Source organism: Pristiophorus japonicus, chromosome 7, assembly GCF_044704955.1.
Source record: "Pristiophorus japonicus isolate sPriJap1 chromosome 7, sPriJap1.hap1, whole genome shotgun sequence".
Taxonomy (NCBI): Eukaryota; Metazoa; Chordata; class Chondrichthyes; family Pristiophoridae; genus Pristiophorus; species Pristiophorus japonicus.
Window position 1 is genome coordinate 40,654,307 of NC_091983.1, and position 27,855 is coordinate 40,682,161.

The 27,855-nt window shown below is 46.6% G+C and overlaps 1 protein-coding gene across 2 annotated transcripts in view; it reads right to left on the minus strand.

Moving 5' to 3' along the window:
- Positions 1-27,855, minus strand: part of myom2b (myomesin 2b) — a 194,373-nt gene that overhangs the window by 39,959 nt on the left and 126,559 nt on the right. For both annotated transcript variants that reach the window (XM_070884915.1, XM_070884914.1), the window contains exons 33-36: positions 17,537-17,700; positions 1,215-1,251; positions 972-994; positions 776-831 (exon numbers count right to left, since the gene is read on the minus strand). In XM_070884915.1, the coding sequence (XP_070741016.1) occupies positions 776-831; positions 972-994; positions 1,215-1,251; positions 17,537-17,700 (280 nt within the window). The remainder of the gene's footprint in view (positions 1-775; positions 832-971; positions 995-1,214; positions 1,252-17,536; positions 17,701-27,855) is intronic.

A 27,855-nucleotide genomic window follows, 5' to 3' on the forward strand; every position in this document is an offset into this window, starting at 1 on the left:
GTATACCCAAGTCCAGGTCATTTATATCAAAAAGAGCAGTGGGTCTAACACCGGCCCCTAGAGAACACTACTGTGTACTTCCCTTCAGTCTGAAAAACAACTGTTCACCACTACTGTCTCCTTTCTGTCCCTTAGCTAACTTGTATTCACACTGCCACGGTCTCTTTAATCCCACTAGTTAGTTAGGGAAGTTTGTAGTTGGCAATATGCTTGGAAGTTTTAGGATGCAGCTTAGAAACAACCAGGGTTTAAAGATTGTTTGGCACCTGAAGAAAGTGTGACGTCTGCAGTGTGAAGCAGCATTTTTAACAACTTGTATTTATATAGCGCCTTTAATGTAGCAAAACATACCAAGATGTTTCATAGGAGCGTTGCCAGACAAAATTTGACATCAAGCCACATAAGTAGATGGTGGGACATGTGACAAGGTATGTTTTAAGAGTGTCTTCAAGGTGGAGAGAGAGAGAGAGAGAGAGAGAGAGAGATGGAGATGCGGAGAAGTTTAGGGAGGGAATTCTAGACGTTAGGACCTAGACAGCTGAAGGCACAGCTGCCAAAGGCGGGGTGAAGGAAATATGGGATGCATAAGAGGCCAGATTTGGAGGAATGCAAAGCTTTTGTAGGGTTTTAGGCTAGAGGCGGTTACAGTGATGGGGAGGGGTGAGGCCATAGAGGCATTAAATGTAAAGTAGCATTTTTAATAATCCTTTTAGAGTGAAGATAGCAAATAACACCGAAGCACTGAAATCTGATTTTGATCATGCATTTGTCTTACCTTGCCTTCCATTATAGTTACCACATCTGGCAACCCTCCGATTACTTTGCCACGATCTATAATAGGAAAATCAATGTTAACCTAAATAAGTCAAATAAATCTTAACCATCTGTTTTTTGTATTATTATTTATGAAGAGCTTGGCATCAATTGAAATAATGCTTTTAATAAATAGGAAAATCAAACTCAGTACTTACTCTTCTCTGCGAACGCTGCAGCTCTGAAAATGAGAATTAGAAAACGTAATTTAATAAAGCGACATCTTTAAAACTCAAGGACTTTTGTAATATTAATGTCATCATATTTTCAGATGACAAAGACAAAAGTTAATGAACAGAATACATGGAGAAATTGAATTGTATGCAATAATTCCTTTTTAAAGAGCATTTTGAAATTGCACAATCTGAAATGAAATATATATACACCACATGGAAACTTACTTCAGCCTCTGGAACTCAGTAAATGCCTCAGAATAAACTGCAAAGCAAATAAAGAGAGATTTTTAAAATTAGCGTATAGTAGTGTCCCTACACGCACATATCAAAGCTTACACAAGTACACATATAATAAACATTCAGGTACAATTATTAACTTCACTAACAAATAAATGATTTATAAGAAACTGACTTATAAAAAACTGCCCTAGATTATTCTGACACATAACATGTGTCACATTATAGTGAAACTCAACCAACTTGGACCAGTTATTGCAGGACTTTTGTTACCATTTGCCTCTCACAATGCACTATAGCAACCTCTGCGATGAACCCTCTTCCTCCCCTAACTCCACCCTACCGTTTCAATTCTGATGGCAGAAACTGTTCCTTCAGAGCAAACCACAAGAATAATTGTAACAAGCGCAAAAATCACACTAGGCCCCTGCTCTGGCATCTTGGGGGCGACACCACCCCACAACGTTCAAAGATCAGCCAGTGGTGGGAAGTCCCACGATTCTGCAAGGCCATCCTGTACATTCCCATCCTGTACATGGAAAGCCTTTACTGCCTCCTGCCCCGTGTTTAATAGTGTGTTCAAGTACACGTCATCAAACTTGTAACAATGTGAAGCCCAACAAAACAGAGGGAGGATATCTTCACAAACAGTTTAAAAGATAAAGAAAAGCAGAGGAAGCACGTCCAAACCCCACAACATGTATTATTCAAAAGGAGGAGGGTTGGATTTTCCCTCCGGGCGGTATTGCCATCGGAACTGGAAATTTCAGCCAGCCAGTCTAATTCAGTGGTGACTATAACCTACTGTACTAGCTTAGGAGTTGCGCTTTGGGAGTCTCGTGTCTGGCATGCGGACAATGTGGCCTGCCCAGCGGAGCTGATCAAGTGTGGTCAGTGCTTCAATGCTGGGGATGTTGGCCTGGTTGATGACGCTAATGTTGGTGCGTCTGTCCTCCCAGGGGATTTGTAGGATCTTACGGAGACATTGTTGGTGGTATTTCTCCAGCGACTTGACGTGTCTGCTGTACAGGGTCCATGTCTCTGAGCCATACAGGAGGGCGGGTATTACTACAGCCCTGTAGACCATGAGCTTGGTAGCACCTGACACCTGGGAGTCCCTGGCCAAACACCGTCCTAAGTGGAGGAAGTGCATCCAGGAGGGTGCTGAGCACCTCGAGTCTCGTCGCCGAGAGCATGCAGAAATCAAGCGCAGGCAGCGCAAAGAGCATGCAGCAAACCTGCTCCATCCTTCTTTACCCTCAATGACTGTCTGTCCCACCTGTGACAGGGACTGTGGTTCACGTATTAGACTGTTCAGCCACCTAAGGACTCATTTTAAGAGTGGAAGCAAGTCTGCCTCGATTCCGAGGGACTGCCTATGATGATGGCTCACGGCCAATTATATGTGCAGTGAAGGTACCCATTGAGATCTCTATGCTGTAGAGGGAGGCTGCTAATTCAACAGAGGCAAATACTGTAGTGCTGTAACTGGGCACTTGCTGCAGCAGCAGAAAGGATCAGGAGCGACAATGAAAGGAAGCAGAGGCTCAAGCGTTAGGTGGGCATAGGAGAGGGAGAGGTGGTCAGGACTAGGTCTTCTCCCTCCTTCGTTGAAGTTACATAAGAACATAAGAAATAGGAGCAGGAGTAGGCTATACGGCCCCTCGAGCCTGCTCCGCCATTCAATAAGGTCATGGCTGATCTGATCATGGACTCAGCTCCACTTCCCCGCCTGCTCCCCATAACCCCTTATCCCCTTATCGTTCAAGAAACTGTCTATTTCTGTCTTAAATTTATTCTATGTCCCAGCTTCCATAGCTCTCTGAGGCAGCAAATTCCACAGATTTACAACCCTCAGAGAAGAAATTCCTCCTCATCTCGGTTTTAAATGGGTGGCCCCTTACTCTCAGATCATGCCCTCTAGTTCTAGTCTCCCCCATCAGTAGAAACATCCTCTCTGCATCCACCTTGTCAAGCCCCCTCATAATCTTATACGTTTCGATAAGATCACCTCTCATTCTTCTGAATTCCAATGAGTAGAGGACCAACCTACTCAACCTTTCCTCATAAGTCAATCCCCTCATCCCCGGAATCAACCTGGTGAACCTTCTCTGAACTGCCTCCAAAGCAAGTATATCCTTTCGTAAATATGGAAACCAAAACTGCACGCAGTATTCCAGGTGTGGGCTCACCAATACCTTATATAGCTGTAGCAAGACTTCCCCGCTTTTATACTCCATCCCCTTTGCAATAAAGGCCAAGATACCATTGGCCTTCCTGATCACTTGCTGTACCTGCATACTATCATTTTGTGTTTCATGCACAAGTACCCCCAGGTCCCGCTGTACTGCGGCACTTTGCAATCTTTCTCCATTTAAATAATAACTTGCTCTTTGATTTTTTTCTACCAAAGTGCATGACTTCACACTTTCCAACATTATACTCCATCTTAAAGTGGGTCAGTGGTACTATGGTGTCCTCCACACCGCTGCAGACTCAGCATTGCCACCCCGTACTAGTCTTAAAGTGGGTCAGTGGTACTATGGTAGAACGTAATTGAGTCAGTTTCTCAAGCACCCCCTCCCCCCTTCACTGTCATTTAAATGTAGTGGGGCAGTCAAAGTATGGACAGCTGAGATCCCTACTGGAAGTAATGGGGCGGGTGTGGTGGGAGCGGGGAATTTGAGGGGCCTGATTATGGGGTAGAGATTCGGTGGGGTGGGGGGGTGGTCTCCTAGGCCCATTTTACTTACTTTACCACAACAATATTGTCCAATACTGTACTGAGTAAAATGCAGATCTAAACCTCCTAGTTTCAATTTAGTGAATCACATCGAAATGTCATGGCAAGGAAGCCAAGAGATCAGGTTTGAGAGGTTTGATAGATATTCTGAAGTTTTAGTGAATTTACTTTTGTGGGCCAGGGTAAACTTTCCTCAGGATATTAATTAGTAGAGTCCAGTATAAACTCCATTGTACATGGTCCATGGGGAAAACAAGCTCGATAGCTTAATGGCCTCTTTTCATTCTCCTCCTATGGGGACTTGCCATTTTGAATCTTAATTTGCGCTCGGAGATGCTCGAATGACTTTATTAATGAGGGCAGCAAGTCTGCATTTCAGGGCTCTACATTGTAGTGCTAGTTTGGCCCAGTGGCAGTGCTCTTGCCTCCTAATCTAAAGGCCAAGGGTTCAAGCCCTTGCCAGTGACTTGAGCACATAATCTAGGCTGACACTTCAGTGTAGTGCTAAGGGAGTGCTGTATTGTCGGAGCTGCTGTCTTTTGGATGAGATGTTAAACTGAGTCACCAAAAAAACAGTGATCACATTTCAAAAGTAATTAATTGGCCGTAAAGCACTTTGATATAACCTGACAACGTGGAAGATGCTATATAAAGGAATTGAAATCAGTGCTTCAGACCACTCTCAAAATCAATAAAAAGCCACCTGAGGCCAGAACTATTAGTCCCCCTCAGGTACTGCTGCGCAGATTCCCTTCACTAGTGTATGCAGGGAACTATAAAGAAAGAGACAAGTAAAACACCTTAGGAATGAATTCCTCTTCATTGCAGTTTCACAAATATTGATTACAATGCCAGATAAAAGAAAATTGGGTTGAAGACGGTCAGACACCCTGACTCCCCAAATCCTGGATGATCCGGTATTTGTACTTAACCATGCATTGGGTCCCAAGTGGCTGGAGGGCACCGTAATTGGTAAAGAGGGAAACAGGGTCATAGTGGTCAGACTCAATAATGGGCAGATATGCCGCAAACACTTGTATCAAGTAAAGAAAAGGTTCAGCATAGACACCGATGAACATGAAGAAGAGCATGAGATGTCAACCACACCACTGCCAGTGGACGAACAACAAGGACAATCACCAATCACAACCAGAGAGGTTGTTTCCACTGGTCGGGGAGACTAGAACTAGGGGGCACAACCTCAAAATACTGGGGGAGCCAATTTAAAAGCGAGTTGAGAAGGAATTTCTTCTCCCAGAGGGTTGTGAATCTGTGGAATTCTCTCCCCAAGGAAGCAGTTGAGGCTAGCTCGTTGAATGTATTCAAGTCACAGATAGATAGATTTTTAACCAATAAGGGAGTTAAGGGTTACGGGGAGCGGGCGGATAAGTGGAGCTGAGTCCACTGCCAGATCAGCCATGATCTTGTTGAATGGCGGAGCAGGCTCGAGGGGCTAGATGGCCTACTTCTGTTCCTAATTCTTATGTTCTTATATTCTTATGGTGTTTATGGGATCATGCCCGGTGATGCCCTCCAGCGCTGTTCCCAACAGAGAGGGAGGTTACCTCATTTACAGGAATCCAGCGGGTACCTGTGCCACTACGGGCAGATCACAGGCACCAGCCTGATCCCATGCCACTAGGGTGGGTCACCTAGCCCCCACTTTTTCCCCAAGACTCTAACTAGCTTCCCTTTTTCAGTCCTCTTATGCAAGAGGGCTAATCCATTACATGTTATAAATATCCGATTTTGTCAAGGGTTCGGACCACTGCCCTTGCCAGGTAAGTCCGCTTCTATTGAGTCCTTAACTCTTAAACATGATCACACGAGGCACGTACTGCAGACACAGTCACTCTGTGACCTTCACCTTTATTACCTGGACCAAGGAGTGCTGGCCCTGCGAGGGACCTCCCCTTATATACCTGAATCTCTAGGTAAGGAGTGTCTCCCACAAGTACACCCCCTGTGGTCAAGGTGTGCATTTCTAGTAAGTACGTACAGTATGTAGTGGTTACATGAGGGTTACAATTGTATAAGGGTTACAGTAGTATGCTGGTTACATACATGACATCACCTCCCCCCTCACGTCTTTTTGACTCAAAGGTTAAGTCTATCAGGTGGTCGACGCTCTCTCGTGGAGCGCCGCAGCTGAGGCTCTGGTGGCTGAGCCTTGGCATGCGTTTCTGTCACCTGAGGTGATTCGGCCTGTCGGGCTGGCCGCAGGGACTGTGCATGCTGGTGATTGTCCTTGTTGCTCGTCCACTGGCAGTGGTGTGGTTGACATCTCATGCTCTTCTTCATGTTCATCGGTGTCTATGCTGAACCTTTTCTTTACTTGATGCAAGTGTTTGCGGCATATCTGCCCATTATTGAGTCTGACCACTATGACCCTGTTTCCCTCTTTACCAATTACGGTGCCCTCCAGCCACTTGGGTCCCAATGCATGGTTAAGTACAAATACCGGATCATCTATACACCTCTCCCTTGAGTTACGATCGTGGCACTCGGTTTGGGACTGGCGCTTGCCCTCAACAATGTCTGCCAGGGTTGGGTGGATGAGGGACAGCCGCGTTTTGAGCATACGTTTCATGAGGAGCTGGAACTCCCGTGAGCGAGTGCGGCCGGGACCTATAGGCCAGCAGGAGGCGCGATAGTCGGTACTGCAGAGAGGGTCCTTGGATGCCTTGCTTTACGACTTGGACCGCACGTTCCGCCTGGCCATTGGAAGCCGGCTTGAACGGCGCCGTCCGGACATGTTTGATGCCATTACCCGACATAAACTCCTGGAATTCATGGCTAGTGAAACACGGGCCATTGTCGCTGACCAGAATGTCTGGTAAGCCATGGGTCGTGAAAACCATGTGCAGGCTCTCCACGGTGATGGATGTCGGGCACGAGTTTAATATGATGCACTCGATCCATTTCGAGTATGCATCGACAATTATCAAGAACATTTTTCTCATGAACGGGCCCGCATAGTCCACGTGAATGCGTGACCAAGGCTTGGTGGGCCAGGGCCACGGGCTGAGCGGGGTCTCCCTGGGGGCGTTGCCCAGCTGGGCACACGTCGTGCACCTGCGAACCCAGTGTTCCAGGTCTGAGTCAATTCCCAGCCACCATACATGTGACCGGGCAATGGATTCATTGACACAATGCCAGGGTGCTCGCTGTGGAGTTCCCTGATGAATGCTTCCCTCCCCTTCTGGGGCATGACCACTCGGTTGACCCATAGCAGGCAGTCGGCTTGGATGGAGAGCTCATCCATCCGTCGCTGAAATGGTCTGACCTCCTCGGGGCACGCCCCGTGCGTGGGCGCCCAATCCCCCGTCAGGACACATTTCTTTATCATGGATAGGAGGGGGTCCCTGTTGGTCCAGAGTTTGATCTGGCGGGCTGTGATGGGGGAGCCTGCGGTGTCAAAAGCCTCAATGGCCATGACCATCTCAGCGCTTTGCTCCGCCGCCCCCTCAGTGGTGGCCAGTGGGAGCCTGCTGAGCGCGTCAGCGCAGTTTTCGGTACCTGGCCGGTGCTGTATGGTGTAGTCATACGCAGCCAGCGTGAGAGCCCATCACCGTATGCGAGCTGACACATTTGCATTGACCGCCTTGCTGTCGGACAACAGAGAAGTTAATGGCTTGTGGTCCGTTTCTAACTCGAACGGTCTGCAGAAAAGGTACTGGTGCATTCTTTTCACATCATAAACGCAAGCGAGTGCTTCCTTTTCGACCATGCTGTACCCACGCTCTGCCTGGGAGAGCGACCTGAAGGCATAAGTACCGGTTGGAGTTGTCCGTCTCCATTACCCTGCTGCAACACACACCCAACCCCGTATGATGATACATCGCATGTTAAAACTAGTTTTTTTACAGGGGTCATACAACGTTAACAGTTTGTTAGAACAAAGCAGGTTCCGCGCCCTGTTGAAAGCCCGTACTTGATAGTCCCCCCAAAACCATTCGCAACCCTTACGCAGGAGCACGTGTAACGGCTCCAACAATGTGCTTAAGTTCGGCAGGACGTTCCCGAAATAGTTCAAAAGTCCCAGGAACGATCGCAACTCCGATGTGTTGCCGGGCCGGGGCGCACGTCCGGTCGCCTCCGTTTTGGATTCGGTAGGCCGGATCCCATCTGCGGCAACCCTCCTGCCCAAAAATGCGACCTCTGGGGCCAAAAACACACACTTGGCCTTCTTCAGCCGCAGGTCTACCCGATCCAGTCGGCGTAGCACCTCCGCCAGGTTGTGGAGGTGATCCTCGGTGTCTCGACCCGTTATTAGGATGTTGTCCTAGAATACGATTGTGCCGGGAATGGATTTCAGCAAGCTTTCCATGTTCCTCTGAAAGATGGCGGCCGCCAAATGGATGCCAAAAGGATACCTGTTGTAGATGAATAAACCCTTGTGCGTCGTGATGGTGGTCAGAAGCTTGGATTCTTCAGCCAGTTCCTGAGTCATGTAGGCCGAAGTGAGGTCCAATTTAGTGAACAGCTTGCCACCTGCCAGCGTGGCAAAAAGGTCCTCCGCCCTCGGGAGCGGGTATTGGTCCTGCAGGGACACCTGTTTGATGGTGGCTTTGTAGTCACCACAGATCTTAACCAAGCTGTCCGCTTTAAAGACAGAAACAGTGGGACTTGCCCAGTCACTGAATTCAATGGGCTAAATGATGCCCTCTCTGAGCAGCCTGTCCAGTTCACTCTCTATTTTCTCATGCATCACGTACGGCACCGCTCTGACTTTGTGGTGCACTGGTCTGGCATCCGGGGTGATGCGTATAACTACTTTTGTGCCCTTGAATGTTCCGACACCGGGTTGAAACAGTGACCCGAATTTTTGTAGTACCTGTGAGCATGAGCTTCGCTCCACAGATGAAATGGCGTGCACATCCCCCATTTCGAATTCATCTCAGCTAGCCAGCACCTTCCCAAAAGTGCAGGGCCATTTCCCGGAACAATCCAGAGTGGTAGCCGGTTCTATGACCCATTGTGTATTACCACCACGTTTGCACTGCCTAGCACTGGAATGATCTCTTGGGTGTACGTCCGTAGCTACGTATTAATTCGTTCCAGTTTGGGCCTGCTAGCTCTGTGTGGCCATAGTTTCTCAAATTGTTGTGCATTCATGAGGGACTGGCTAGCTCCCGTGTCCAGCTCCATGTGCACAAGATGCCATTCAATAAAACTTTCATCATCATGGGTGGCATTTTGGTGTATGAGCTGTGGACGTCAGCCACATGAACCCGCTGAACTTCAGCATCCATGGCTTTACCCCAGGCATTGTCCTGCACTGTAAGCCTCTCGCCTAATTCCTCTATTTCATAGATTAGCCTCGCTACCGGCTGTTTGCAAACCCTAGCCACATGTCCTCTGGCATTACAATTCCTACAGACGAACTGCTGAAATTTGCAGCTTTTCGCATAATGTCTGCCCCTGCATCTCCAGCATTGGCTGAGATCGTTGTTCACAAAAGGACTGTTGGCAGGCATCCCCCCTGATTGTTCCCTTGGTTGTTTCTAAACACTCTGATGGTGGGTGTTAATGGTCCCCTTGATGGCGTGAATTGCCGCTCCCCTCTCCATTGTCCCTGTCGGGGGCCCACCTTAGAGTTGGTTTCAGCTTGGGCAGTTTCAAAATGCCTTTGTCTGACTGCTGCAGTTTCAAAATGCCTTTGTCTGACTGCTGCAGTTTCAAAATGCCTTTGCCTGACTACGAGATCTTGAGCTGCGTTTATCACGTTACTTCCTTGGTCCGTTACCACGTTGGACCCAGGACTACTCGCGTAAATTAGCTTGGTCTCTGCTTCCCCCGCTATGAAAGTTTGAGCTATCAATGCTGCCCCTTCTAGAGTTAAGTCCTTGGTCTCTATGAGCTTCCTAAAGATCCTGGCATGGCCAATGCCCTCAATGAAAAAATCCCTTAACATCTCCCCTCTGCAGGCGTCTGAGAACTTAGAGGCTGGCCAAGCGCCGCAAGTCTGCCACGAAGTCTGAGATGTTTTGCCCTTCCCGACGTCGATGTGTGCAGAACCGGTGCCGGGCCATGTGTATGCTGCTCGCCGGTTTTAAGTGTTCGCTGATCAGCTGGCTGAGCTCTTCAAAAGACTTGTCGGCCGGTTTATGGGGTGCGAGCAGGTCCTTCATCAGTGCATACGTTTTTGTCTCACAGCTTGTTAGTAGATGCGCCCTCCGCTTGTCAGCCACATCCTCTCCCAGCCAGTCCTTCGTGACAAAGGTCTGCTGGAGTCTCTCCACAAAATCGTCCCAGTCTTCACCCACACGTTCCTCTGAGCGATCAGTGGCCATCCTCTGAGTTCAGTGATTCCCGTTTCCCGTCGCCAGGTGTTGAGTCCTGAACTCTTAAACATAATCACACGAGGCACGTACTGCAGACACAGTCACTCTGTGACCTTCACCTTTATTACCTGGACCAAGGAGTGCTGGCCCTGCGAGGGACCTCCCCTTATATACCTGAATCTCTAGGTAAGGTATGTCTCCCACAAGTACACCCCCTGTGGTCAAGGTGTGCATTTCTAGTAAGTATGTACAGTATGTAGTGATTACATGAGGGTTACAATTGTATAAGGATTACAGTAGTATGCTGGTTACATACATGACAGTTTCCACCATCAGGTCCCAGCTGAGCTGGTGGAGTGAGAACACCCTCCATAGATGGCTCCATCCCCAGCTCTGCCCCGGGGCCGCCCCCTCACATCATTTGTCTTGTAAGGGGCGGGAAAGAAAAAAAGGACTTGCTTTTATTTAGCGCCTTTCATGTCTACCGGACATCTCAAGCACTTTACAGCCAATGAAGTACTTTTGAAGTGTAGTCACTGTTGTAATGTGGGAAACATGACAACCAATTTGCGGACAGCAGGCTCCCACAAACAGCGATGTGATGATGACCAGATAAACTGTTTTTGATATGTTGATTGAGGGAAAAGTATTGGCCAGCACACCGAGGATAACTCCCCTGCTCTTTGGAATAGTGCCGTGGGATCTTTTATGTCCATCTGAGAGAGCAGACGGGGCCCCAGATTAACGTCTCATCTGAAAGGCGGCACCTGCGACAGTGCAGCACTCCCTCAGCACTGCTCTGGAGTGTCAGCCTAATTTTATGTGCTCAAGTCCCTGGAGTGGGTTTAAACTCTCAACCTTCTGACTCAGAGGTGAATGTGCTATCCACTGAGCCACAGCTGACACAGGGGCAAAGGTTCTACCCTTTCAAGGTCAACAGAAAATCCCAAACATGGTGGCGACCCTGCACAACTTGGTGTCTGCTGCTTTCCAGAGGGTTCTGCCAGAGTTATGGCGGGAATATGGAAGAACTCTCAAGGATATTTGGAACCCCCTTCATTAGATGTCTGGCCACTCGTGCCAATCCTGACCGCAGATACGTTCTTGCCAGTGTGCCAGTGACACTGTATACTTAATGGAATTCTAGAGACTCGAATACATAGCCAGCTAAGGTCTGCCAAGGACTCCGAACCACTTGAACTGCAAGACAAATGGGTCAGAATTGATTAAACCAACAATTCAATGAAAGTAATTAAAAACCGATTGCTTTTTAAAAAATTTCCACCGCCCCTTTTGTGAAGAGGTGCTTCCTGACATCTCCCTTGAACTGCCGAGCTCCAGATGGAGTTAAGATACAGATCAGCCACAATCTAATTGAATGCCGGAACAGACTCGAGCGTTTGAATAGTCTACTCCTGCTCCTATGTTCCGAAGACAGCAACCCACCACATTTGAGCCATCAAACCTTTGATGTGATTGATTATGGCTTGATAGAGCAGTGGGCTAGTGCTCATGTTATCTGTGCTAGAGAATACTGCATGCAAGTGTAGACTGTAGTCCTTTATTTGCAGCTCCTTGAGTGAGGACATCAAGCTGTGAGCTCCCTTTCATACTGGGTTACCTGCAGTGTGCAGGTAACCCTTAGGTCTCCAGCAGCAGCACCCTCTGGTGTACAGGTAAGGTGTGTACAGACATAATATAACAATACAAGCATGCATACATAACAACACTCCCCGCTAAGCATTTTTCAAGTCCTTATTGTAATGACCTGGGGAAGTGATCAATAGTGGGCTATATGAGGTTCTGGTGAGGGTTGTGTGGGTGCCAGGTGTGACCCCTGTACTTGAGGTTGGCCTCATATATTTCCCCCCTTTAAGAAAGGAGGAAGAGAGAAAACGGGTAATTATAGACCGGTTAGCCTGACATCAGTAGTGGGGAAAATGTTGGAATCAATTATTAAAGATGAAATAACAGTGCATTTGAAAAGCAGTGACAGGATCGGTCCAAGTCAGCATGGATTTATGAAAGGGAAATCATGCTTGACAAGTCTTCTAGAATTTTTTGAGGATGTAACTAGTAGAGTAGACAAAAGAGAACCAGTGGATGTGGTGTATTTGGACTTTCAAACGGCTTTTGACAAGGTCCCACACAAGAGATTTGTGTGCAAAATTAAAGCACATGGTATTGGGGGTAATGTACTGACGTGGATAGAGAACTGATTGGCAGACAGGAAGCAGAGAGTCGGGATAAACGGATCCTTTTCAGAATGGCAGGCAGTGACGAGTGGGGTGCCACAGGGCTCAGTGCTGGTACCCCAGCTATTTACAATATACATTAATGATTTAGATGAAGAAATTGAGTGGAATATCTCCAAGTTTGCAGATGACATTAAGCTGGGTGGCGGTGTGAGCTGTGAGGAGGATGCTGAGAGGCTGCAGGGTGACTTGGACAGGTTAGGTGAGTGGGCAAATGCATGGCAGATGCAGTATAATGTGGATAAATGTGAGGTTATCCACTTTGGGGGCAAAAACACGAAGGCAGAATATTATCTGAATGACGGCAGATTAGGAAAAGGGGTGGTGCAACGAGACCTGGGTGTCATGGTTCATCAGTCATTGAAAGTTGGCATGTAGGTACAGCAGGCGGTGAAGAAGGCAAATGGTATGTTGGCCTTCATAGCTAGGGGGTTTGAGTATAGGAGCAGGGAGGTCTTACTGCAGTTGTACAGGACCTTAGTGAGGCCTCACCTAGGATATTGTGTTCAGTTTTGGTCTCCTAATCTGAGGAAAGACGTTCTTGCTATTGAGGGAGTGCAGCGAAGGTTCACCAGACTGATTCCCGGGATGGCAGGACTGACATATGAGGGGAGACTGGATCGACTGGGCCTGTATTCACTGGAATTTAGAAGGGTGAAAGGGGATCTCAACAAAATATATAAAATTCTGACGTGACTGGACAGGTTAGATGCAGGAAGAATGTTCCCGATGTTGGGGAAGTCCAGAACCAGATAAGGGGTAAGCCATTTAGGACTGAGATGAGGAGAAACTTCTTCACTCAGAGAGTGGTTAACCTGTGGAATTCCCTTCCGCAGAGATTTGTTGATGCCAGTTCATTGGATATATTCAAGAGGGAGTTAGATATGGCCCTTACGGCTAAAAGAATCAAGGGATATGGAGAGAAAGCAGGAAAGGGGTACTGAGGTGAATGATCAACCATGATCTTATTGAACAGTGGTGCAGGCTCGAAGGGCCGAATGGCCTACTCCTGCACCTATTTTCTATGTTTCTATGTTTCTATGTTTCACACACAGACCATGTGGGTACCACTGTTGTGGGATCCCTCAGTGGGGTAGCCATTGCAGCAGTGGGTAGGGTGCATACTCTGAGATGTGGGTAGTTGTGTGGTGGTGGGCAGGGCCACAGGACTGTGTGGGCTCCTTGTCCTCCAATTGGGATGAGAGTCTGGTCATCCCAGGGTTTGCCAGGAAAGCTGTAGGGTATTGGCCTCTCACTCCTGGTGTTGGCCCTCGTGGCCAGGAGATGTAGGGCTGGTCTGGGGCAGGTTGCCAGTGGTGGTGGCTGTGCTGCCCATTGACCACTGCCCCTGTAGTGGGTCTGCTCCCACTGGGTGTGTGTGTGTCCTTCCTGGGGCATTACATTTGTTCCAAAGGTCCAGGCTAATTGGTCTGGTAGCTAGCTGGACCTGGGGTCTCCCACGGGAGGATTCCTCTAGCATTTGCATGGTCCCTGTAGAACCCAGTGTCCTTTAACAGTGTTCTACCTGTATACATGACACCACGGCTCTGGTCATACATAGTCGAGTCTACATTATTAACTGCCTTTACATTGTTAATAACAGCATTTGCATCACTTTTTGGTATCATGGTCTCACCAGACATGGTTAAATTAGGCATTTCAAACTCTCTGTCATAATCATCACACATAACAAGCTTGTTCTTAACCTTACTTACACAAGCATTCATTTCATTTTTCACATAAGTTACACCAGCATCACAATTCATGGTTACATTATCATTCTTGCACCATTTTACTGCATTTTTAGCTTTAAAGTCCCTGTCATCTTTAAGTTGAAACTGTCCCTTTAAATTTTTTTGGTTACTGGTCTCCTTTAAGGAAGCCTTCCAATCCGATTGGCCGCTCGGTGCCATGTGTCGGTCCTCCAATGCTGCCCCTCGTGGTCTGGTCGCGGCCATTTTGATTGCAGGTTCTTCTCCTCGTGATGCAGCCGCCATCTTTTGGCTCTCTTCCAGATAGGCTGTGGTGGTCTTTTCTTCCTTAGGTTTGGCCATGGATGTCGGGAGTCTACCTTTCTCGATGATTTTCGCCTCTTTGAATCCTGCCCCGGCCCAGAAGGAGAAGTTTGGGTTTTTGATGCTGGAGATTTCGCCATGGTGTGGTCCTGGAGATTTCGGCGTGCAGTCGAGCTGGACAGTGGGATCTCTAGATGCAGCGATGGATCCATGTTTGATGTCGATTACTGGAGCCTGGAGGCCGTCGCCACTTCGACTGATTTGGACCGGGTTCATCCAATTCCTTCCCAGAAGCTGGGATCATCGCCGGCAACGATCCACAGGGGGAGTTTGTTCATCACACCGCCCTGGGAGACCTGGACGTCTACGCTGCCAACAATCGGGATTTTACCTTTGGTGTAGGTGACTAGCTTCGCTTGGACAGGAGACAGTTTTGGTTGAGTGGCGGGATTCATCCAAATTTTTTCAAAGGTCATTTGGATCATCACAGACTGGCTCGCCTGTGTGTCGAGCCCCTGTGTCGATCTCCATCGAAACTGGGACCCCGTCAATGTCCACTTTCATCATCCGCGGAGAACTTTCGGTGGAGCTGGTGTAAATTCCATACTCTTCTTTCAGGGGTTGAGCAACTTCATCCTCATCTGTGTCGGAGCTCCGGCGATCAGCCAACACTTCAGTGATGCGGGGAGTAAAGCTTTTTCTGCACATTCTCTCGAGGTGCCCTTTTTCTTTGCAGCCTTTGCATGTATAGTTTTTATAGCGGCACAGGTGGGCCCTGTGTTTTCCTCCACAGTGCCAGCACGGGGCGATCCTGTTTGCCCCATGTGGTGGACTCAGGGTTGCGGGACTTGGTGTAGCATTTCTGCCTTTAGAAGTAGTCATGCAGTGCACTGCGTTCGTTAGTTTAGAGTCCTGGATCAGTATTCGCCTGGAGTCGCCGGCCGAAACCATGTCGGCCTGGCTCACTTGAATTGCTTCCTGCAAGGTGACTGGGATGTCCGCAGAGAGCAATTTGTGTAGGAGGTCCTCGTGGCCGATTCCGATGACAAATATATCCCTTAGTGCTTCATTAAGGTGGCCTCCAAAATCACAAGGGGCAGCTCGTCTTCTTAAGTGTGCAGCATACTTAGTAATTTCTTGGCCTTCGGGTTGCTGGTAAGTGTAGAACCGATGCCTGGCTGTGAGGATGCTTTCTTTTGGTTTTAGTTGCTCCTATTAGTGTTACAAATTCCTCATAGCTCTTAGTGGTTGTCTTCTCCGGGGCTAGCAAGTCCCTGACGAGACAATGGATGGTGGGCCCACAACTGCTAAGCAGGATGGCCCTGCGCTTTTTCGATCATGTAGCCGGTGTGTTTCCATCCAGGTCATTGGCAATGAAGAAATGTTCCAATCTTTCTACAAAAGCATCCCAATCTTCCCCCAAAAGCATCCCGATCTTCCCCATCGGTAAATTGCTGAAAGTTACTGAGATTCGACATGCTAAGCGTGTAGTTCATGACCTCGTCGCCAGCTTTTGTGTATGTAGGCACCTTTGGTAATGACCCGCAGTGTGCAGGTAACCCTTAGGTCTCCAGCAGCAGCACCCTCTGGTGTACGGGTAAGGTGTGTACAATGTAAGATACATTCAGTGTTACAGACATCATATAACAATACAAGCATGCATACATAACAGGCTCCAGGCAAGGGAGGAAAGGAAAATCAGAGAGCAAGTCACCTAGTACAACTCTCGAGCCTCTCCTAGCACTCAAATCAGCACAAGTCATCTCAAGCAGGTTGAGGGCAGATCATTACGTGAATTTTGCAGTGGGTAATGACGGTGAACTGTCAGTGTCAGGCGTAATTACCCCTCTGAAACTGACTGCAGCGTCAGGATTTAGCGCGATTTACAACTGAACATGGAACTCCTGAAGTTGCGGTCAGTCATTTACTGCTCTGGCACAGGCTGACCTGTGTCCCCACCTTCACCCACCATCCCCCCGCCCCTCACCTCAAATAGCCGACAATCAGTGAAACTGATGAAAACTTGAGCTTTTGTGTGCTAATATCGCCATTAAACACCCTGTTAAATGCGAAGCCTTGTTGGAATAATTGTAACTGGGGTTTTAAAAGATTTATTGACTGCTAAACAACCGTTCTGGCCCTGAAAACTAATTTTATATTAGTGATGTCAAATTTCGCCATTATTTTTAAACAATATTTTTTTTAAGTTTCTTCATGATATTTCAGCTTCTATCTTAACCCCATGTGTATGTCCCAATCTTTATTTTGCTTTCTGTAACATTTTTTTTTAAAGTGCTATTTTATTTCATGGTTTGCTGTCTGAGAATTTTTCAATGTGATTGGCTGCTGAGACAGATTGATGACGTTATGCTGCTCTACATTTGGGATCCCCTTTTCACAGCACTACAATCAATTACATGTCGAAAAACCTAACGTTTACGCAACGGATATCATGAGAACAGCTGTGAGCGCCGTCACATTGCCGCTGAGCGCAAATTACGGGCCCATGTGATGGGGTCTACAGATGGGGGTGGTGGGGGAGAAAAAAAATAACTGAATGAAGAAAAGGTCAAGTGAGCTGAAGCACATTCAATTCCAAACTGCTCTGAACTGGGTCAAATTCAGAAACATATCCAAATCCAACGGTTCAAGGTTCCATTGTTAATGCTATGTTTTTCTGATAACCCAAATGTTTCTGAGAAACTAATCAGCCAGTCTAATTCTCTTGAAAAATCCTGTAGTTTGGATGTAACCAGCCTAAAAAAAACCTGTGACTTTGAGAGTGGAATGGAAATGTTTTTTAGGCATAAATGAAGTTGTGTTATATTTTTATCAAGGCAGTTGACATATTATTGAAAAGAACTATAAATAGTTAACTCAAATCTTCTCAATTATATTCCAAATATTAAATAATCTTTTATTAAGGATAGTCTAGAGGAATCCACACAATTGATATTTGTTAACATTTGTCTGACTTTAGCAGAAGTATCACACTGAATGAGGGGCTTACCATCTCCAGAAAGGTCGAGATTCCGTTTATAAGAGGTTTTGCCATCAAAAATCTCCATCGTGTATTTGCCTTTCTCCCGCTCAGTTGGTTCACAGATCTGCATCCAAACCTGTTCACTGCTTCCACCAATTCTCATTTTTTCAGATGATGCAATCTTTGAATCTCTAAATCCAAACGGAAAGCAATATTTATAAAGGCAGTCACAAAAAAACAAACAAAAAACACAGATAATAGCAAGGCGACAGATATAGACAGAAGTTGATGTCCTGCACTTAACAGTCTATTCAGCTTGTACAAAGTAGCATTGCCAGACAGAATTAGACATTAAGGATCTGCTGCAGTATGAATCAGCTATGGTCAATAATATAGTAATTAGACATCCACAAACTCTATCAACAAAGTAATCAATGTGTTAAGTAAAAAAAAATTGGACTTTACAGTTTTATTAATTTTATTTATTGATTTCTCAATTACTGTGGAACTCCAGGCCTCTGACAGTCTACGGTAATCTATAGAAAGCTGTGGTGTAACTGGATCAACCTAGTGAGTGCACTGGAGTCGCAGGACCGTCTCTAGAAATCTCTCTGCTCTGGGCAAACATCGACTCTGCGGCAAGCGATGCCGTGAATTGTGCAATTTGCTCTGAAGTCTGGGTTCCCTGGCTAAGCAGCTGCTGTGAATTGGAAAGTGAGCAGCAACAACAACCAGGGCGACTGACGCCAGCCCAGGCCATCAAAGACCATGGCTGGGAATTTCCTCGGAGCTGCATGTAAAAATGGGAGTTCCCGCTGCACATCCGACGGAGTTTCGGCAGCGGAGCGGGAGCGGCTCCGAGGAAATCCACGACCAAAAAATGTTGTCGTGTGAAACGCTGGGGGAGCTTTCGTGCCATTGATAATGGGAGACTGTTTTCTGATTGCTTTTATGATCTCGGAGTGGTGTTAAATAGTTGTGGGGTTGGAAGAGGATGAGAGAAACTGAGTAAATAAACTACTGCTGAAAATCTTTATTAAAAAAAAGGTGCTGTAGCTTGAGTGCGCTATTTGATTTCACTTAACTTCAATAAAGGGAACTTTCAGCATGAACTAGTTACCATGAGAATGATTTTATAAGGTGCTGTAAATCTCTCAAACTACAGACTCTGACTGCTGCAAGTATTTGATGTCAAGAAGATTATTGGAAGGGAATCCAAAATATCAAAATGAGATACCAGATTGTCCTTCAGAGCAATGTTGCTATTGTTCTGCAGTGCAGCAAAACCAGACAGCTGAAATTTTACAACTAATAAAATAAGTACACATTAATGTCTTATTTTTCATAATAATGTTCAAATAATATTGCTTTATATAGCTCAAGTCAGAAAGAATAGCTTGTGGCCATAAACTTTGAAGATAGAAGAATCTTACTGTTATATATGTAAACTTGTATATACTCTGTACAGCCACCAGAGGGCTCATCCATTGGCATCCCAAGGGATCCCATAATCCCTTGGGAGCACAGGTATTTAAGGAGGCCTCACAGGTTGGAGAGGCTCTCTGGAGACCTGCAATGAAAGACTAAGGCTTAACTTTGAGCTCACAGTATTCAGTCTGACTCTTTCTTCATACATAACAACTTGCGACGAGATACAGATAGTGAGCCCAAAGATGCAGAGAACAGTGGGCATCCTGGAGAAATTCTCGGAGGGAGATGATTGGGAAACCTTTGTGGATCGACTTGATCAATACTTGATAGCCAACGAGCTGGATGGAGAAGAGAACACTGCCAAACAAAGGGGGATTCTCCTCACCGTCTGCGGGGCACCAACGTACGGCCTCATGAAAAATCTGCTAACTCCAGCAAAACCCACGGAGAAATCGTACAATGATTTGTGCACACTGGTCCGGGAGCATCTGAACCCGAAGGAAAGCGTTCTGATGGCGAGGTATCGGTTCTACACCTACAAAAAGGTCTGAAGGTCAGGAAGTGGCAAGTTATGTCGCTGAGCTAAGATGCCTTGCAGGACATTGTGAATTTGAGGGACATTTGGAACACATGCTCAGAGACTTTTTCATACTTGGCATTGGCTATGAAATCATACTTCGCAAACTTTTGATTGTAGAAACCCCAATCTTGAGTAAGGCCATAGTGATAGCCCAGGCATTCATTGCCACCAGTGACAATACTAAACAAATTTCTCAGCACACAAGTGCTGCTACAAGTACTGTGAACAAAGTGATGTTGTTTTCAAATCGTAACGTACAGGGCAGGTCACACATGCCTGGAGCTGCACGTCCGCAGATGTCTGAGTCCACAATCAAGGGTGATGAATGCAAGACCATTAACATCTTATTGGCACTGCGAGGGTGATCATCGTTTCCATTCATGCCGCTTCAAAGGGTACATTTGCAAGGGCTGTGGAACAATGGGACACCTCCAACGTATGTTCAGGCGATCTGCAAATCCTGTTAATCCTGCAAACCACCATGTTGCAGAGGAGGATAGATTCACGGTGGATCATGACAAACCAGAGCCTCAGACCGAGGAGGCAGAGGTACATGGGGTGCACACATTTACCACGAATTGTCCCCCGATAATGCTGAATGTTGAACTAAATGGACTCCCGTTGTCAATGGAGCTGGACACGGGTACGAGCCAGTCCATCATGAGCAAAAAGACTTTCGAAAAATTGTGGTGCAGCAAGGCCTCAAGGCCAGTCTTAACTGCAATTCGCATGAAACTAAGAACTTACACAAAGGAACTGATTTCCGTAATCGGCAGTTCTACCGTAAAGGTCTCCTACGATGGAGCGATGCACAAGTTACCACTCTGGGTGGTACCGGGCATTGGTCCCACGCTGCTCGGCAGGAGTTGGCTGGGAAAGATACGCTGGAACTGGGACGACCTCCGAGCACTATCGCCTGCTGACGACACTTCGTGTGCCCAGGTCTTAAATTAGTTCCCTTCGCTGTTCGAACCAGGCATCGGAAAATTCCAAGGAGCAAAATCGCAGATCCACCTAATTCCGGAGGCGCAACCCATCCATCACAAGGCGAGAGCAGTACCATACATGATGAGAGAAGGGCTAGAGATCGAGCTAGACTGGCTGCAAAGAGAGGTATAATTTCACCGATCGAATTTAACGAGTGGGCCGGTCCGATTGTCCCAGTCCTTAAGGGAGACAGCACCGTCAGAATCTGTGACGATTACAAAGTAATTATCAATCGTTTCTCCTTGCAGGACCAATACCCACTACCAAAGGCTGACGACCTCTTTGCAACGCTGGCGGGAGGAAAGATGTTCATGAAGCTGGATGACGCAGAAGCTCGGGGAATCATCGAAGGGCCTCACCTGCATCAACATGCACAAAGGTCTCTTCATTTATAATAGATGCCTGTTTGGAATTCGATCAGCGGCGGCGATATTCCACTGAAACATGGAAAGCTTACTGAAGTCAGTCCCGCGCACGGCAATCTTCTTGGATGACATCTTGGTTACAGGTTGGAACACAGTCGAGCATCTGCAGAACCTGGAGGAGGTTCTTAGTCGACTCAACCGCGTGGGGTTCGAAGTGCATTTTCCTGGCACCTGACGTGGAGTTCCTGGGGAGGAGGATCGCTGCAGACGGCATCTCGGGTCCACCGATTCAAAGACTGAGGCAATCGAGAACGCACCGAGGCCACAGAACGTGACAGAGCTGCGGTCATTTCTCGGACTCCTGAATTACTTTGGTAACTTCTTACCGGGTCTCAGCACACTGTTAGAACCACTGCATGCCTTGCTGCGTAAAGGAGACAAATGGGTTTGGGGCAAAAGACAAGAAAATGCCTTTGTAAAAGCTAGAAAATTGTTATGCTCAAACAAATTGCTTGTGTTGCATGATCCATGTAAGCGTTTGGTACTAGCATCTGATGCGTCGTCATATGACATCGAGTGTGTATTGCAACATGCTAATGATTTTGGGAAATTGCAACCGGTTGTTTATGCATCCAGGAGTCTGTCTAAGGCTGAAAGAGCCTACATCATGATTTTAAAAGAAGCGTTAGCGTGTGTCTATGGGGTAAAGAAATTGCATCGATATCTGTTTGGGCTAAAATTCGAATTGGAAACTGACCATAAGCCACTTATATCCCTGTTTTCCGACAGTAAGGGGATAAATACTATTGCAACGGCCCGCATCCAGAGATGGGCGCTCACGTTGTCCGCAAATAACTACGCCATCCGCCACAGGCCAGGCACAGAAAACTGCGCCGATGCTCTCAGCAGGCTGCCATTGCCCACCATGGGGGGTGGAAATGGCGCAGCCTGCAGATTTAGTCATGGTTATGGAAGCATTTGAGAGTGAACAATTACCCATCACAGCCCTGCAGATTAAAACCTGGACGAGCCAGGAGCCCTTACTGTGCCTAGTGAAAAACTGTGTGCTTCACGGGAGCTGGTCCAGTTTCCCAGTGGAAATGCAGGAAGAGATAAAGCCATTCCAGCGGCGCAAAGATGAAATGTCTATACAGGCAGACTGCCTTCTGTGGGGCAATCGAGTAGTGGTCCCCAAGAAGGGCAGAGACACCTTCATCAATGACCTCCACAGTACCCACCCAGGCATCGTAATGATGAAAGTGATAGCCAGATCCCACGTGTGGTGGCCCGGTATCGATGTGGACTTAGAGTCCTGCATGCACAGATGTAACACATGCTCGCAGCTAAGCAATGCACCCTGGGAGGCGCCACTAAGCTTATGGTCTTGGCCCTCCAAACTGTGGTCTAGGGTCCATATCGTCTATACAGTCCCATTCTTGGGTAAAATGTTCCTTGTGGTTGTAGATGTGTACTCCAAATGGATTGAATGTGAAATAACGTCGGCAAGCACGTCCGCTGCCACCACTGAGAGCCTGCAGGCCATGTTTGCCACGCACAGCCTGCCCGATGTCCTGGTGAGCGACAACGGGCCATGTTTTATCAGTGCTGAGTTCAAAGAATTCATGATCCGTAATGGGATCAAACATGTTACATCTGCCCCGTTTAAACCAACATCCAATGGTCAGGTAGAGAGAGCAGTGAAAATCATCAAGCAGGGCTTGAAGAGGGTAACTGAAGGCTCACTGCCTATCCCGAGTCCTGCTTAGCTACCACACGAGACCCCATTCACTCACTGGGATCTCACTTGCTGAACTGCTTATGAAAAGAGCACTTAAGACAAGGCTCTCGTTAGTTCACCTCAATTTACATGAACAGGTAGAGTGCAGGTGGCTCCAACAAAGTCAATATCATGATAGCGCAAATGTGTCATGCGAGATTGAAATCAACGATCCTGTATTTGTATTGAATTATGGACAAGGTCTCAAGTGGCTTCCTGGCACTGTTGTGGCCAAAGAGGGGACAGGGTGTTTAGAGTCAAACTTTCAAATGGATTCATTCACTGGTAACACTTGGACCAAATCAAACTCAAATTCACGGACTATCCTGAGCAACCCACTTTGAACCCTACCTTCTTTGACCCACCAACACACACACCAATGGCAACCAACACAGCGGTTAACCACGAAGCAAAACTCATCATCCACAGCAGCCCAGCAGGACTCACCACAACAGGCAGCCCAGCAAGGCCCAACAGATGATTCACCAATACCAGCATTTGCCCCAAGACGATCAACCAGGGCAAGAAGGGCCCCAGATCGACTCACCTTGTAAATAGTTACACTGACTTTGCGGGGGGTGTGTTGTTATATATGTAAACTTGTATATACTCTGTACAGCTACCAGAGGACTCATCCACTGGAGTCCCAAGGGATCCCATAATCCCTTGGGAGCACAGGTATTTAAGGAGGCCTCACAGGTTGGAGAGGCACTCTGGAGACCTGCAATAAAAGACTACAGTCACACTTTACTTTGAGCTCACAGTATTCAGTCTGACTCTTTCTTCATACATAACACTTACAGCATTAAATGAAGTAAATGATCAGTTAACTGTTGGTGGTGCCGTCTTTCAGATGACACATTGACACGAGGCCCCATCTGCCCTCTCAGGTGAATATAAAAGGTCCCATATCATTATTCAAAAAAGAGAAAGTGAGTTCTCCTGGTGTCCTGGCCAATATTTATCCCTCAACTAACCTAAAACAAATTATCTGGTCATTTATCTTGCTGTTGATTTTTGGGACCTTGCTGTGCTCAAATAGGCTGCTGTGTTTCCTATGTTACAATGGTGACTACACGTCAAGACTATTTCATTGGTTGTGAAGTGCTTTAGAATGTCCTGAGGTCATGACAGGCGCTATGCAAATCCTTCCTTCCTTTAAATATTGCCATTAAAAATCATGATTATATATTGGCCCTTCTATGAGAAAGATAAACATTTTTTATTTTAATTTTCATCCCAATGCAAGCTTCACAGAGCAGTCGAGCGCCACTGTTGTACCATAGAGGCATGAGCATAGCTCCTATTATTTAATTAATCCCTTCTCAGAGATTTGGGATGGGGTCACTGGCAGATTACAGTAGAGGATAGAATTCCACTCTGCCATACTGTTGGCAGCACAAATGTGTCACGCAATTTGTGGTGGTACAGTTCCATGGATCAATCTCTCGTAGCCCATCCAAGTACTGATTGCTTATTTGTGAGCCTTGATAGTCGTCACCACTGACTGCAGTTCTGTCCTTGCCCGACATCCACATATGCGAACCTCTAACAGAATGGTGATAAACAGCAGGAGCCCTGGCCATTTTTTTTCCCTCCCTGACCCCCCCCCACCCAGGGGCACCAAGGCAAATTCAACAGCTCCACTATCACCTCAGCTGTGACCATCGAAAACAAAGACTTGCATTTATATAAGCGCCTTTCATGACCACCAGACATCCAAAGTGCTTTACAGCGAATTAAGTACTTTTGATGTGTAGTCACTGTTGTAATGCAGGAAATGCAGTAGCCAATTTGCACGCAGCAAGCTCCCACAAACAGCAATGTGATAATGACCAGATAATCTGTTTTAGTGCTGCTGATTGAGGGATAAATATTGGCCAGGACACTGGGGATAACTCCCCTGCTCTTTTTCGAAATTGTGCCACAGGATCTTTTACGTCTACCCGAGAGCGGACAGGGCCGTGGTTTAACGTGTCATCCGAAAAACGGCACCTCTGACAGTCCAGCATTCTCTCAGCACTGCACTGGAGTGTCAGCCTCGATTTTTGTGCTCAAGTCTCTGGAGCGGGACTTAAACCCACAACCTTCTGACAGAGGCGAGTGTGCTACCAAAAGAGCCACGGCTGACACTCAGCACAGTTCAGAGACTGAACATGGTAGCTCATTAGTTGAGCCATATCGACCATTCACCAAGATAAACTCACTGACTAACTGGGGGAAGTGATACAGTCTTAAATCCAAAACATTTCTAAATTGTTAGAACGTAGATAGAAGAGGTAGGAAGGACTAAAGTTAGAATGGAAAGGAGAGGGAAAAAAGGGGCATCAGTGCAAGAGTAGATAAAATTGGAGTGTGGCTTTATTTTAATTAATTACGGTTATTGTTACAGTAATACAGCCAATCCTTATGTTAGTTTCCTAGTGTGATATTAATGCTTACATCAGCATCCCAGGGCTTGAAGTGAAAACAAGCAAAAGTGGTTGGCCTAGGGAGATACAAGTTTTCTTAATCTATTGGTAATTGTTGTGAAGGATATATGATAAACAAAAGTTATATAAAAAGGTAAAATTGGCTGCAGGCTGAAGCAAAAGGGACTGCAGAGTTATAGCTTTAGTGAGTTATAGCTCACTAAAGACCACAAAAAAAGATCAGATCACCCTAGCTACTTGCAGTATCTGGCTTCAGACTAGCAGATGGCCTACCTAACTTGACTACTTCAAAGGATCTTGTTGGATCTTGCGGAGACACTGTTGGTGATATTTCTCCAGCAACCTGAGGTGTTTGCTGTACATGGTCCATGCCTCTGAGCCATATAGGAGGGCCGGCGCCCCTGGGAGGACAGGCTCACCAACATCAGCGTCCTCATCCAGGCTAACATCCCCAGCATTGAAGCACTGACCACATTCGATCAACTCCACTGTGCAGGCCACATAGCTCGCATGCCAGACACGAGACTTCCAAAGCAAGTGCTCTACTCAGAGCTCCTTCATGACAAACGAGCCAAAGGTGGGCAGTGGAAACGCTACAAGGACACCCTCAAAGTCTCCCTGATAAAGTGCAACATCCCCACTGACACCTAGGAGTCCCTGGCCCAAGACCGCCCTAAATGGAGGAAGTGCATCCGAGAGGGTGCTGAGCACCTCGAGTCTCAACGCCGAGAGCATGCAGAAATCAAGCGCAGGCAGCGGAAAGAGCATGCGGCAAACCAGTCCCACCCATCCCTTCCCTCAATGACTATCTGTCCCACCTGTGACAAGAGTCTGTGGCTCTAGTATTGGACTGTTCAGCCACCAAAGAACTCACTTCAGGTGGAAGCAAGTCTTCCTCGATTCTGAGGGACTGCCTATGATGATGATGATGATGACATCAAACACACTGAACGCAAACAAATGGAGTGTCAATCAATCCAAGGTTGTATGTGAAGAAGCCTGTTGTTGGTGAGCAATCACCCCCAGAGGTGGGGTTCAAAGATAAATGGACTACAAAACCCAATCATGGGAGGAATGGCTCTCTACCTCACTGCTCTCTATCTGGCTGTAGGCTTATAGATTGCTTCTGGAATGACTGACCTGGCCGTAAGAGAAAACTATGTGCTAGCCACAACCTGGGTCCATCAAGGAGTTCTCGCCAAGCCTGAGCCAACCATGAGTATGTATAACATTTGTTACAGGTTTTGCCCAAGCTGGAGCTTTGTTTACCAAAATCAAAGAATGATACAGCTCAGAAGGAGGTTGTTCGGCCCATTGCGAATTCGGCCCTTTCAAAGCCACTTAATCCTACTCCCCTGCCCTTTCCTCATAGCTTGCACATTTTTCCCTTCAAGTATTTATCCAATTCCCCTTTGAAAATTATTATTGAATCTACATAAACAGCCCTTTCAGCCAGTGCATTCCAGATCACAACTCACTGTGTAAAACAAATTCTCACGTCACCTCTGGTTCTTCTGCCAATTACCTTACATCTGTGTCCTTCTGCCACTGGAAACAATTTCTTCTTATTTACTTTGTCAAAACCCGTTATGATTTTGAACACCTCTATTAAATCTCCCCTTAATCTTTTCTGCTCTAAGGAGAACAAGCTTAGCTTCTCCAGTCTCTCCATATAACTGAAGTCCTGCTTGTCCGGTACCACTCTTCTGCACCCGCTACAAGGCCTTGGCTTCTGTCCTAAAGTTAGTGCCTGGGATTTGACACAATACTCCAGCTGAGGTCTAACCAGTGACTTATACAGGTTTAAAATAACATCCTTGTTTTTATACTCTGTGCCTCTGTTTATAAAGCTAAGGATCCTGTATGCCTTTTTCACAGCCTTCTCAACTTGTTCTGTCACCTACAAAGATTTGTGTTTGTATGCCCCCAGGATTCTCTGTTGCAATTGCTTCAAAATTGAACCATTTAGTTTATATTACCTGTTATGTATGTAAACCTGTAAAAACCATGTCTAACCACCAGAGGGCTTATCTCCTGGAGTCCCTAGGGATCCCACAATCCCTTGGGACTCCTGTATATAAGGAGGCCTCACAGGCTGGAGAGGCACTCTGAGATCTGCAATAAAAGACAATGGTCATACCTTACTTTGAGCTTGCAGTATCTAGTCTGACTCTTTATTCAAGTCATAACATTACATCTCCTCATTCTTCCTACCAAAATACATCACTTCACACTTCTCTGCATTAAATTGTATCTACCATGTGTCTTCCCATTTCACCAGTCTGCCTACGTCCTTCCGAAATCTGTTACTATCCTCCCCACTCTTTACTATATTTCTGAGTTCGGTGTCAGCTGCAAACTTTGAAATTATGCGCTGTATACCAAAGTCTGGGTCATCAATATGTATATATAAAAGAGCAGCGGTCCTAATACTGACCCCTGGTGGGCACCACTGTGTACTTCCCTCCAGTTTGAAAAACAACCGTTCACCACTACTCTCTGCTTTCTGACCCTTTGCAAATTTCATATTCATGTTACAACTATCCCTTTAATCCCATGAGGTTCAATTGTGAAAGCAATTCTAAACCCTGCATGCACCGAAGATGTTTAATTCTAATTCAGTTTTTTTCCCGTTATAATGAATGATTGTTTTCGTTACAAAGCCACGGTTTATGCCTGAAGTTTCTTTAGAAAAAAAGAGCCCATTAAGTTAAATATAAAACTAAATTGTGTGGAAATAAGGTATTCCCCCAAATTAAAGAACACATTGCGCC